Raw genomic sequence first — 12,593 nt, 5'->3', positions numbered from 1 at the left:
CAGGGACAAAAATCAAACCAACAAATAATGTAAATCAAAGTTCTGAAAGTTGAACTATAGCTCCAGAAATGTGTGTCCATAACATCACAGCTCGTATCCGGATGAGTTGTATTGGGGTGAATAGGACTGGTAATACAACTTATAATCAATGTTGGCTGGTTTACACCACACACAACAGAGAAATAGGGAGGGTGGATAAGTACTAAAGAGATGTATGAAATATGCCTAACATCAGCTAAGACTCTACAAACTCTTCCCCTAACAATCCTATAGGACAGGAGAAAACCACAGCTAACATTCTCAATCTTAAAGGGTAAACAACTCCAACATATTAAATAGTCGATCCACAAAGGAAAACCTCATGGTTTAATATCCTTCATGTTTATTTCAATCCAAAACCTTCAGTTCTATTGAGATGTCATGAGTGTACTTTGTATGTTTTTAATATGTTTAGTCTATCTACATATATTCAGATAAATGGTTCTATTGAAAGATTTAAAATAAATCATATCAAAGCCTGATAACGTTGGATTGTTAATGTAAGAAATCTTTAAAACATGGTTAATGAAGGTCTCTAATATATAACAATGTTTCACAATATTCATATAATAAGCAGGATTCATTTTTCTCTGACGTCCTAGTGGATGCTGGGAACTCCGTAAGGACCATGGGGAATAGCGGGCTCCGCAGGAGACTGGGCACTCTAAAGAAAGATTTAGTACTATCTGGTGTGCACTGGCTCCTCCCTCTATGCCCCTCCTCCAGACCTCAGTTAGAATCTGTGCCCGGACAGAGCTGGGTGCTTTTAGGGAGCTCTCCTGAGCTTGCTAATAAGAAAGTATTTTAGTTAGGTTTTTTTATTTTCAGAGAGCTTCTGCTGGCAACAGACTCTCTGCTACGTGGGACTGAGGGGAGAGAAGCAAACCTACTAACTGCGGCTAGGTTGCGCTTCTTAGGCTACTGGACACCATTAGCTCCAGAGGGATCGAACACAGGACCTGACCTTGTCGTCCGTTCCCGGAACCGCGCCGCCGTCCCCCTCGCAGAGCCAGAAGACAGAAGCCGGCAGAAGCGGAGAAGACATCGAAATCGGCGGCAGAAGACTCCTGTCTTCACATGAGGTAGCGCACAGCACTGCAGCTGTGCGCCATTGCGCCCACACTAACCCACACACTCCGGTCACTGCAGGGCGCAGGGGGGGGCGCCCTGGGCAGCAATTGATACCTCCTGGCGAAAACTGCATATAGACAGTGGAACACTGTTATATGTATGAGCCCCCGCCATTTATTTTAGAGAAAATCGCGGGACAGAAGCCCGCCGCTGAGGGGGCGGGGCCTTCGTCCTCAGCACTCACCAGCGCCATTTTCCTGCCACAGCTTTGCTGAGAGGAAGCTCCCCAGGCTCTCCCCTGCAGAATGACGGTAGAAGGGTGAAAAAGAGAGGGGGGGCACATAAATTTAGGCGCATTAATCATAATACAGCAGCTACTGGGTAAACACTAAAGTACTGTGTAATCCCTGGGTTATATAGCGCTGGGGTGTGTGCTGGCATACTCTCTCTCTGTCTCTCCAAAAGGCCTTGTGGGGGTCCTGTCCTCATTTAGAGCTTCCCCTGTGTGTGTGGTGTGTCGGTACGCGTGTGTCGACATGTTTGACGAAGAGGGCTATGTGGAGGCAGAGCAAGTGCAGTTGACTGACGTGTCGCCGCCGACGGTGCCGACACCTGATTGGATGGATATGTGGAAGGTGTTAAATGATAATGTAAACTCCTTACATAAAAGGTTGGATAAAGCTGATACCTCGGGCCAGTCAGGGTCTCAACCCATGCCTGATCCTACAGCGCAGAGGCCCTCAGGGTCTCAAAAGCGTCCACTATCCAAAATGGTTGACACAGATGTCGACACGGATTCTGACTCCAGTGTCGACGACAATGATGCAAAATTGCAACCGAAAATGACAAAAGCTACACGCTACATGATTATAGCGATGAAGGATGTTTTACACATATCAGAGGTAAACCCTGTCCCTGACAAGAGGGTTTATATGTATGGGGAGAAAAAGCAAGAGGTGACTTTTCCCCCTTCACATGAGTTATGTGAAAGAGCGTGGGATTCCCCCGATAAGAAAGTCCTGATTTCCAAAAGGTTACTTATGGCGTACCCTTTCCCGCCAGAGGACAGTGTACGCTGGGAATCCTCCCCTAGGGTAGATAAAGCTCTCACACGCTTATCTAAGAAGGTGGCCCTGCCGTCGCAGGATACGGCCACCCTAAAGGATCCTGCAGATAGAAAGCAGGAAAGTATCCTGAAATCTGTTTATACACATTTAGGGACTCTACTGAGGCCGGCAATTGCGTCGGCGTGGATGTGTAGTGCTGTAGCAGCGTGGACAGATAATCTGTCTGAGGAAATGGATACCTTGGACAGGGATACCATTATGCTGACCCTGGGGCATATAAAAGACACTGTCCTATATATGAGGGATGCCCAGAGGGACATTTGCCTACTGGGCTCTAGAATTAATGCAATGTCAATTTCTGCCAGGAGGGTTCTGTGGACTCGGCAGTGGACAGGTGATGCCGACTCCAAAAAACACATGGAGGTGTTACCTTACAAGGGTGAGGAATTGTTTGGGGACGGTCTCTCGGACCTGGTTTCCACAGCTACTGCTGGGAAGTCAAACTTTTTGCCATATATTTCCTCACAACCTAAGAAAGCACCGTATTACCAAATGCAGTCCTTTCGCGCACAAAGAAGCAAGAAGGTCAGAGGTGCTTCCTTTCTTGCTAGAGGCAGGGGTAGAGGAAAAAAGCTGCACCTTACAGCTAGTTCCCAGGAACAGAAGTCCTCCCCGGCTTCCACTAAATCCACCGCATGACGCTGGGGCTCCACGGGAGGAGCCAGGAGCGGTGGGGGCGCGTCTCCGACATTTCAGCCACCAGTGGGTTCGCTCACAGGTGGATCCCTGGGCTATACAGATTGTGTCTCAGGGATACAAGCTGGAATTCGAGGTGATGCCCCCTCAACGTTACCAAAAATCGGCCCTGCCAGCTTCCCCCATAGAAAGGGAAGTAGTGGTAGCGGCAATTCACAAGCTATTTCTCCAGCAGGTGGTGGTAAAGGTTCCCCTTCTTCAACAGGGAAAGGGATACTATTCCACAATGTTTGTGGTACCGAAACCGGACGGTTCGGTCAGACCTATATTAAATTTAAAGTCCCTGAACATTTATCTGAAAAGATTCAAGTTCAAAATGGAATCGCTCAGAGCGGTCATTGCAAGCCTGGAAGAGGGGGATTTTATGGTGTCTCTGGACATCAAGGATGCTTACTTGCATGTCCCCATTTATCCGCCTCATCGGGAGTACCTCAGATTTGTGGTCAGGACTGTCATTACCAATTCCAGACGTTGCCGTTTGGGCTCTCCACGGCACCGAGAATATTTACCAAGGTAATAGCAGAAATGATGGTGATCCTGAGAAAACAAGGAGTCACAGTTATCCCATACTTGGACTATCTCCTCATAAAGGCGAGGTCAAGGGAGCAGTTGCAGATCAGCGTAGCACACTCTCAGGAAGTGTTGCAACAGCATGGCTGGATTCTGAATATCCCAAAGTCGCAGCTGATTCCTACGACGCGTCTGCCCTTTCTGGGCATGATTCTGGACACAGACCAGAAGAAGGTGTTTCTCCCGACGGAGAAGGCTCAAGAGCTTGTGACTCTAGTCAGAGACCTCTTAAAACCGAAACAGGTGTCGGTGCATCACTGCACGCGAGTCCTGGGAAAGATGGTGGCATCGTACGAAGCCATTCCCTTCGGCAGGTTCCATGCGAGGATCTTTCAATGGGATCTGTTGGACAAATGGTCCGGATCGCATCTTCAGATGCATCGGCTGATCACCCTGTCCCCGAGGGCCAGGGTGTCTCTTCTGTGGTGGCTGCAGAGTGCTCACCTTCTCGAGGGCCGCAGGTTCGGCATACAGGACTGGGTCCTGGTGACTACGGATGCGAGCCTCCGAGGATGGGGGGCAGTCACTCAGGGAAGAAACTTCCAAGGGTTGTGGTTAAGTCAGGAGGCTTGTCTGCACATAAATATCCTGGAACTAAGGGCCATATTCAACGCCCTGAGTCAAGCGGAGCCCCTGCTTCGCAACCGACCGGTGCTGATTCAGTCAGACAACATCACCGCGGTCGCTCATGTAAACTGCCAGGGCGGCACAAGAAGCAGAGTCACGATGGCGGAAGCCACCAGGATTCTTCGGTGGGCGGAGTATCACGTGCAAGCACTGTCAGCAGTGTTCATTCCGGTGGTGGACAACTGGGAAGCAGACTTCCTCAGCAGGCACGACCTTCACCCGGGAGAGTGGGGACTTCATCACGAAGTCTTCATTCAGATTACAAATCGATGGGAACTGCCACAGGTAGACATGATGGCGTCCCGTCTCAACAAAAAGCTACAACGGTATTGCGCCAGGTCAAGAGACCCTCAGGCGATAGCTGTGGACGTCCTGGTAACACCGTGGGTGTTCCAGTCGGTCTATGTGTTTCCTCCTCTTCCTCTCATACCCAAGGTGCTGAGAATCGTAAGAAGAAGAGGAGTGAGAACAATACTCATTGTTCCGGATTGGCCAAGAAGGCCTTGGTACCCGGAACTGCAAGAAATGCTCACAGAGGACCCATGGACTCTGCCTCTCAGACAGGACCTGTTGCAACAGGGGCCCTGCCTGTTCCAAGACTTACCGCGGCTGCGTTTGACGGCATGGCGGTTGAACGCCGGATCCTAGCGGAAAAAGGCATTCCGGAGAAAGTTATTCCTACGCTGATAAAGGCTAGGAAGGACGTGACAGCAAAGCATTATCACCGCATATGGCGAAAATATGTTGCTTGGTGGGAGGCCAGGAAGGCCCCTACAGAGGAATTCCAACTGGGCAGATTTCTGCACTTTCTACAGTCTGGAGTGACTATGGGCTTGAAGTTGGGATCCATAAAGGTCCAGATTTCGGCCCTATCCATTTTCTTTCAAAAGGAACTGGCGTCTCTTCCTGAAGTTCAGACGTTTGTTAAGGGAGTGCTGCATATTCAGCCCCCTTTTGTGCCACCAGTGGCACCTTGGGATCTCAACGTGGTGTTGGGTTTCCTAAAATCCCACTGGTTTGAACCACTTAAGACCGTGGAGCTAAAGTATTTCACGTGGAAGGTGGTCATGCTATTGGCCTTAGCTTCGGCTAGGCGTGTGTCAGAATTGGCGGCTTTGTCATGTAAAAGCCCCTATCTGGTTTTTCATATGGACAGGGCAGAATTGCGGACTCGTCCCCAATTTCTGCCAAAGGTGGTGTCCTCTTTTCATTTGAACCAACCTATTGTGGTGCCTGCGGCTACTCGTGACTTGGAGGATTCCAGGTTACTAGATGTAGTCAGGGCTTTGAAGATTTATGTAGCCAGAACGGCTGGAGTCAGGAAAACTGACTCGCTGTTTATCCTATATGCCCCCAACAAGTTGGGGGCTCCTGCTTCAAAGCAAACCGTTGCCCGCTGGATCTGTAACATGATTCAGCAGGCTCATTCTGCGGCTGGATTGCCGCATCCAAAATCAGTGAAAGCCCATTCCACAAGGAAGGTGGGCTCTTCTTGGGCGGCTGCCCGAGGGGTCTCGGCTTTACAGCTTTGCCGAGCTGCTACTTGGTCGGGTTCAAACACATTTGCAAAATTCTACAAGTTTGATACCCTGGCTGAGGAGGACCTTGAGTTTGCCCATTCGGTGTTGCAGAGTCATCCGCACTCTCCCGCCCGTTTGGGAGCTTTGGTATAATCCCCATGGTCCTTACGGAGTTCCCAGCATCCACTAGGACGTTAGAGAAAATAAGATTTTACTCACCGATAAATCTATTTCTCATAGTCCGTAGTGGATGCTGGGCGCCCGTCCCTAGTGCAGACTTTTTGCAATACGTGCACATAGTTATTGCTTAATAATGGGTTATGTTATGTTGGCATCCATTGTTGATGCCCTGTTGTTGTTCATACTGTTGACAGGATAAGTGTATCACAAGTTATACGGTGTGATTGGTGTGGCTGGTATGAGTCTTACCCAGGATTCCAAAATCCTTTCCTTATAATGTCTGCTCTTCCGGGCACAGTTTCCTTAACTGAGGTCTGGAGGAGGGGCATAGAGGGAGGAGCCAGTGCACACCAGATAGTACTAAAGCTTTCTTTAGAGTGCCCAGTCTCCTGCGGAGCCCGCTATTCCCCATGGTCCTTACGGAGTTCCCAGCATACACTACGGACTATGAGAAACAGATTTACCGGTGAGTAAAATCTTATTTTTTTCCTCATTAAAACATTAATGAAAAAAAGGTGTTAAATTTTGTTTTTACTTCCCCCCCCCTCAACCCTGCTTATAATATCCATGTCTACTGGTGTCATTGGGCGTTCTAATTGGTAGCTTGTTGACGTGCTTCCCTCTGTATTACAGATCTGCCGCCATGCCTGTAAATTGCACCAGCTGTGATGCCCAGCGCGCAGTCCTGCGGAGACCCAAAACCGGTCACTCCGTATGCAAGGCTTGCTTCTTCCAAGCTTTTGAAGAGGAAGTCCACCATACCATTGTGTCTGCCAAGCTCTTCCAGCCGGGCGAGAAGGTGGGCATCGGAGCCTCGGGCGGAAAGGACTCCACCGTGCTCGCTCACGTCTTAAAAGTGCTGAATGAGCGCTACTCCTACGGTCTGGAGCTCATCCTGGTGTCTGTAGATGAAGGGATTTCGGGATACCGAGATGATTCCTTGGAGACGGTAAAAAGGAACCAGCAGCAGTACGAGCTGCCCCTGAAAATTGTGTCTTATCAAGAGCTGTATGGGTGGACCATGGACCAGATTGTCAAGCAAGTGGGACTGAAGAACAATTGCACGTTTTGCGGGGTATTCAGAAGGCAAGCTCTGGACCGGGGCGCTATGATGCTAGGAGTCGACAAAATCTGCACAGGTTTATAACATTTAATTTTATTCTACTTTCTTCTTCGAGGTCCATGGTCTCCACAGGGTTATCCTTACTTTTATGGGAGGAATTTTATTTATTTTTTGGCGCATCTTAAGTAATGGGCACCTGATGGGCGACATTGAGTTATTCTGCGAGTGCCTTGGATTTTCATTACTTATCACGTTTGTCAAGCTCAAATGCACCAGGGTTTAGACCAGGGGTGGGGAACCTTTTTTTTCTACCAAGGGCCATTTTGATATTTATAAAATCCTTCGGGGGCCATACAAAAATGGTCAACTTAATAATTACCGTGCCCCCAGTAATTATGCCTCCCAGTAGGTTTTCCCCTCTGTAGATATGCCCCCTGGAGATATGCCCTCAGTAGGTTTTCCCCTCTGTAGATATGCCCACAGTAGTTATACCCCCTGTAGATAATGCCCCCTATTAGCGCCGCTTTACACACACACAAAAAACCAACTCCACAATACTCACCATCCCCACTCCTGCTTCTGGACAACTGCCCTCCGCCTGGCCGCTCGCTCCTCGGAACTATGGGAGAAACGTCATGACGTCTCTCCCATAGCGCCGCACACTGCCTGAGCCGGAAGCCGGAGCTCAGGAGTGAGCTTCTGCCTCCAGCTGGCACTGAGGGGCAGAAGCCGGGCACTCGCTGGTAACAAAATATCAGCGGGCGACTGGCATCTCCCTGGGTTAGGTGAGCCACCGGCCCGGGTGAAGTGGCTATGCGGGCCTTATATGGCCCACGGGTCTGACGTTCCCCACCACAGGGTTTAGACACTTAATATGGCTAATCCCATGCAAATTATTGGGTGCATTACCGAAACAGCAGTTCGGGCCCCCAAAAGCCTGAATTTTCACAGATTTCTGCTTGCCACTTCAGGAAGTATTGAATAGCTCACATCGGGTTACCTACTACCTATGGGCTCCCGAAAAACTGTTAAACCCCTTCCCCATGAATTTATGGGGGTTGTAATCTTAGCTGGATCTCCACTGTGAACTGCTTTCAGCTTCCAGTCCAGCCAGGTGTGGATCTTTGCATAGACCGTAACTAGGTCGACCACTATTGGTCGACAGTGACTAGGTTGACACCTGAAATAGGTTGACATGGACAAGGTCGACATGTGTTTTTTACCTTTTTCTCTAACGTTCTAGTGGATGCTGGGGACTCCGTAAGGACCATGGGGAATTAGACGGGCTCCGCAGGAGACTGGGCACTCTAAGAAAGATATAGTACTACTGGTGTGCACTGGCTCCTCCCTCTATGCCCCTCCTCCAGACCTCAGTTAGAATCTGTGCCCGGAAGGAGCTGGGTGCATTTTAGTGAGCTCTCCTGAGCTTGCTATTAAGAAAGTATTTGTTAGGTTTTTTATTTTCAGAGAGCTTCTGCTGGCAACAGACTCTCTGCTACGTGGGACTGAGGGGAGAGAAGCAAACCTACTAACTGCGGCTAGGTTGCGCTTCTTAGGCTACTGGACACCATTAGCTCCAGAGGGATCGAACACAGGAACTTAACCTTGGTCGTCCGTTCCCGTAGCTGCGCCGCCGTCCCCCTCGCAGAGCCAGAAGACCGAAGCCGGCAGGTGAAGCAAGAAGACGTCAAAATTGGCGGCAGAAGACTCCTGTCTTCATATGAGGTAGCGCACAGCACTGCAGCTGTGCGCCATTGCTCCCACACTAACCCACACACTCCGGTCACTGTAGGGTGCAGGGCGCAGGGGGGGGGGGGGGCGCCCTGGGCAGCAATTGAGTACCTCCTGGCAAAAGCAGCATATATACAGCTGAGCACTGTAATATGCATGAGCCCCCGCCATTATTTTTACACAAAATCGCGGGACAGAAGCCCACCGCTGAGGGGGCGGTGCTTATTCCTCAGCACTCACCAGCGCCATTTTCTCTCCACAGCTCCGCTGAGAGGAAGCTCCCCAGGCTCTCCCCTGCAGACTCACGGTAGAAAGAGGGTAAAAAGAGAGAGGGGGGGGGGCCAAATAAATTTAGTGCATTTATCATATATACAGCAGCTACTGGGTAAACACTAAGTTACTGTGTAATTCCTGGGTTATATAGCGCTGGGGTGTGTGCTGGCATACTCTCTCTCTGTCTCTCCAAAAGGCCTTGTGGGGGTCCTGTCCTCATATAGAGCATCCCCTGTGTATGTGTGGTGTGTCGGTACGCTTGTGTCGACATGTTTGACGAGGAGGGCTATGTGGAGGCAGCGCAGGTGCAGATAAAGGACGTGTCTCCGCCGACGGCGCCGACACCTGATTGGATGGATATGTGGAAGGTGTTAAATGATAATGTAAACTCCTTACATAAAAGGTTGGATAAAGCTGAAACCTTGGGACAGTCGGGGTCTCAGCCCATGCCTGATCCTACAGCGCAGAGGCCGTCAGGGTCTCAGAAGCGCCCACTATCCCAAATTGTTGACACAGATATCGACACGGATTCTGACTCCTGTGTCGATGGCGATGATGCAAAATTGCAGCCTAAAATGGCTAAAGCCATCCGCTACATGATTATAGCAATGAAGGATGTATTGCACATATCAGAGGTAAACCCTGTCCCTGACAAGAGGGTTTATATGTTTGGGGAGAAAAAGCAAGAGGTGACTTTCCCCCTTCACATGAGTTGAATGAGTTATGTGAAAAAGCGTGGGATTCTCCTGATAGGAAAGTGCTGATTTCCAAAAGGTTACTTATGGCGTACCCTTTCCCGCCAACGGACAGGATGCGCTGGGAATCCTCCCCTAGGGTAGACAAAGATCTGACACGCTTATCTAAGAAGGTGGCCCTGCCGTCACAGGATACGGCCTCCCTAAAGGATCCTGCGGATAGGAAGCAGGAACATATACTGAAGTCTGTTTATACACATTCAGGTACTCTACTGAGGCCGGCAATTGCGTCGGCCTGGATGTGTAGTGCTGTAGCAGCATGGACAGATAATCTGTCTGAGGAACTGGATACCTTGGACAAGGATACTATTTTACTGACCCTGGGGCATATTAAAGACGCTGTCCTATATATGAGGGATGCCCAGAGGGACATTTGCCTACTGGGCTGTAGAATAAATGCAATGTCAATTTCTGCCAGAAGGGTCCTGTGGACTCGGCAATGGACAGGTGATGCCGACTCTAAAAAGTACATGGAGGTTTTACCTTACAAGGGTGAGGAATTGTTTGGGGACGGTCTCTCGGACCTAGTTTCCACAGCTACGGCTGGGAAGTCAAATTTTTTGCCATATATTCCCTCACAGCCTAAGAAAGCACCGTATTACCAAATGCAGTCCTTTCGATCACAAAAAAGCAAGAAAGTCAGAGGTGCATCCTTTCTTGCCAGAGGCAGGGGTAGAAGAAAAAAGCTGCACCATACAGCTAGTTCCCAGGAACAGAAGTCCTCCCCGGCTTCCACTAAATCCACCGCATGACGCTGGGGCTCCACAGGTGGAGCCAGGAGCGGTGGGGGCGCGTCTCCGAAATTTCAGCCACCAGTGGGTTCGCTCACAGGTGGATCCCTGGGCTATACAGATTGTGTCTCAGGGATACAAGCTGGATTTTGAAGAGATGCCCCCTCACCGTTACCTCAAATCGGCCCTGCCAGCTTCCCCCATGGAAAGGGAGGTAGTATTAGCAGCAATTCACAAGTTATATCTCCAGCAGGTGGTGGTAAAGGTTCCCCTCCTTCAACAGGGAAGTGGTTACTATTCCACAAAGTTTGTGGTACCGAAACCGGACGGTTCGGTCCGACTCATATTGAATTTAAAGTCCCTGAACATTTATCTGAAAAGATTCAAGTTCAAAATGGAATCGCTCAGAGCGGTCATTGCAAGCCTGGAAGAGGGGGATTTTATGGTGTCGCTGGACATCAAGGATGCTTACTTGCATGTCCCCATTTATCCACCTCATCAGGAGTACCTCAGATTTGTGGAACAGGACTGTCATTACCAATTCCAGACGTTGCCGTTTGGGCTGTCCACGGCACCGAGAATATTTACCAAGGTAATGGCGGAAATGATGGTGCTCCTTCGAAAGCAAGGAGTCACAATTATCCCATACTTGGACGATCTCCTCATAAAGGCGAGGTCCAGAGAGCAGTTGCTAATCAGCGTAGCACACTCTCAGGAAGTGTTGCAACAGCACGGCTGGATTCTGAATATCCCAAAGTCGCAGCTGATTCCTACGACGCGTCTGCCCTTTCTGGGCATGATTCTGGACACAGACCAGAAGAAGGTGTTTCTCCCGGCGGAGAAGGCTCAGGAGCTTGTGACTCTAGTCAGAGACCTCTTAAAACCAAAACAGGTGTCGGTGCATCACTGCACGCGAGTCCTGGGAAAGATGGTGGCATCATACGAAGCCATTCCCTTCGGCAGGTTCCATGCGAGGATCTTTCAGTGGGATCTGTTGGACAAGTGGTCCGGATCGCATCTTCAGATGCATCGACTGATCACCCTATCCCCCAGGGCCAGGGTGTCTCTTCTGTGGTGGCTGCAGAGTGCTCACCTTCTCGAGGGCCGCAGGTTCGGCATACAGGACTGGGTCCTGGTGACTACGGATGCGAGCCTCCGAGGATGGGGGGCAGTCACTCAGGGAAGAAACTTCCAAGGGTTGTGGTTAAGTCAGGAGGCTTGTCTCCACATAAATATCCTGGAACTAAGGGCCATATACAACGCCCTGAGTCAAGCGGAGCCTCTGCTTCGCAACCAACCGGTGCTGATTCAGTCAGACAACATCACCGCGGTGGCTCATGTAAACCGCCAGGGCGGCACAAGAAGCAGGGTGGCGATGGCGGAAGCCACCAGGATTCTTCGTTGGGCGGAGAATCACGTGCAAGCACTGTCGGCAGTGTTCATTCCGGGAGTGGACAACTGGGAAGCAGACTTCCTCAGCAGGCACGACCTCCACCCGGGAGAGTGGGGACTTCATCAAGAAGTCTTCACGCAGATTACAAATCGATGGGAACTGCCACAGGTGGACATGATGGCATCCCACCTCAACAAAAAGCTAAAAAGGTATTGCGCCAGGTCAAGGGACCCTCAGGCAAGAGCTGTGGACGCAGTAGTGACACCGTGGGTGTTCCAGTCGGTCTATGTATTTCCTCCTCTTCCTCTCATACCCAAGGTGCTGAGAATCATAAGAAAAAGAGGAGCGAGAACAATACTCATTGTTCTGGATTGGCCAAGAAGGACTTGGTACCCGGACCTGCAAGAAATGCTCACAGAGGACCCATGGCCTCTGCCTCTCAGACAGGACCTGTTGCAACAGGGGCCCTGTCTGTTCCAAGACTTACCGCGGCTGCGTTTGACGGCATGGCGGTTGAACGCCGGATCCTAGCGGAAAAAGGCATTCCGGATGAAGTTATTCCTACGCTGATTAAGGCTACGAAGGACGTGACGGCAAAACATTATCACTGTATATGGCGGAAATATGTTGCTTGGTGTGAGGCCAGGAAGGCCTCTACAGAGGAATTCCAGCTGGGCCGGTTCCTGCACTTCCTACAGTCAGGAATGACTATGGGCTTAAAATTAGGGTCCATAAAGGTCCAGATCTCGGCCCTATCCATTTTCTTTCAAAAGGAACTGGCTTCACTTCCTGAGGTTCAGACGTTTGTAAAGGGAGT

At 50.1% G+C, this 12,593-nt stretch overlaps 1 protein-coding gene across 4 annotated transcripts in view; it reads left to right on the top strand.

The window, feature by feature from the left end:
• CTU1 (cytosolic thiouridylase subunit 1) overlaps positions 1-12,593 on the top strand; it is a 47,634-nt gene that overhangs the window by 30,455 nt on the left and 4,586 nt on the right. For all 4 annotated transcript variants that reach the window (XM_063942262.1, XM_063942264.1, XM_063942263.1 and 1 more), the window contains one exon: positions 6,464-6,969. In XM_063942262.1, the coding sequence (XP_063798332.1) occupies positions 6,474-6,969 (496 nt within the window). In that variant the 5' untranslated portion in view covers positions 6,464-6,473. The remainder of the gene's footprint in view (positions 1-6,463; positions 6,970-12,593) is intronic.

Source organism: Pseudophryne corroboree, chromosome 10 (assembly GCF_028390025.1).
Source record: "Pseudophryne corroboree isolate aPseCor3 chromosome 10, aPseCor3.hap2, whole genome shotgun sequence".
In the NCBI taxonomy this organism is placed as follows: domain Eukaryota; kingdom Metazoa; phylum Chordata; class Amphibia; order Anura; family Myobatrachidae; genus Pseudophryne; species Pseudophryne corroboree.
This window is presented reverse-complemented; position numbering and strand designations above follow the sequence as displayed.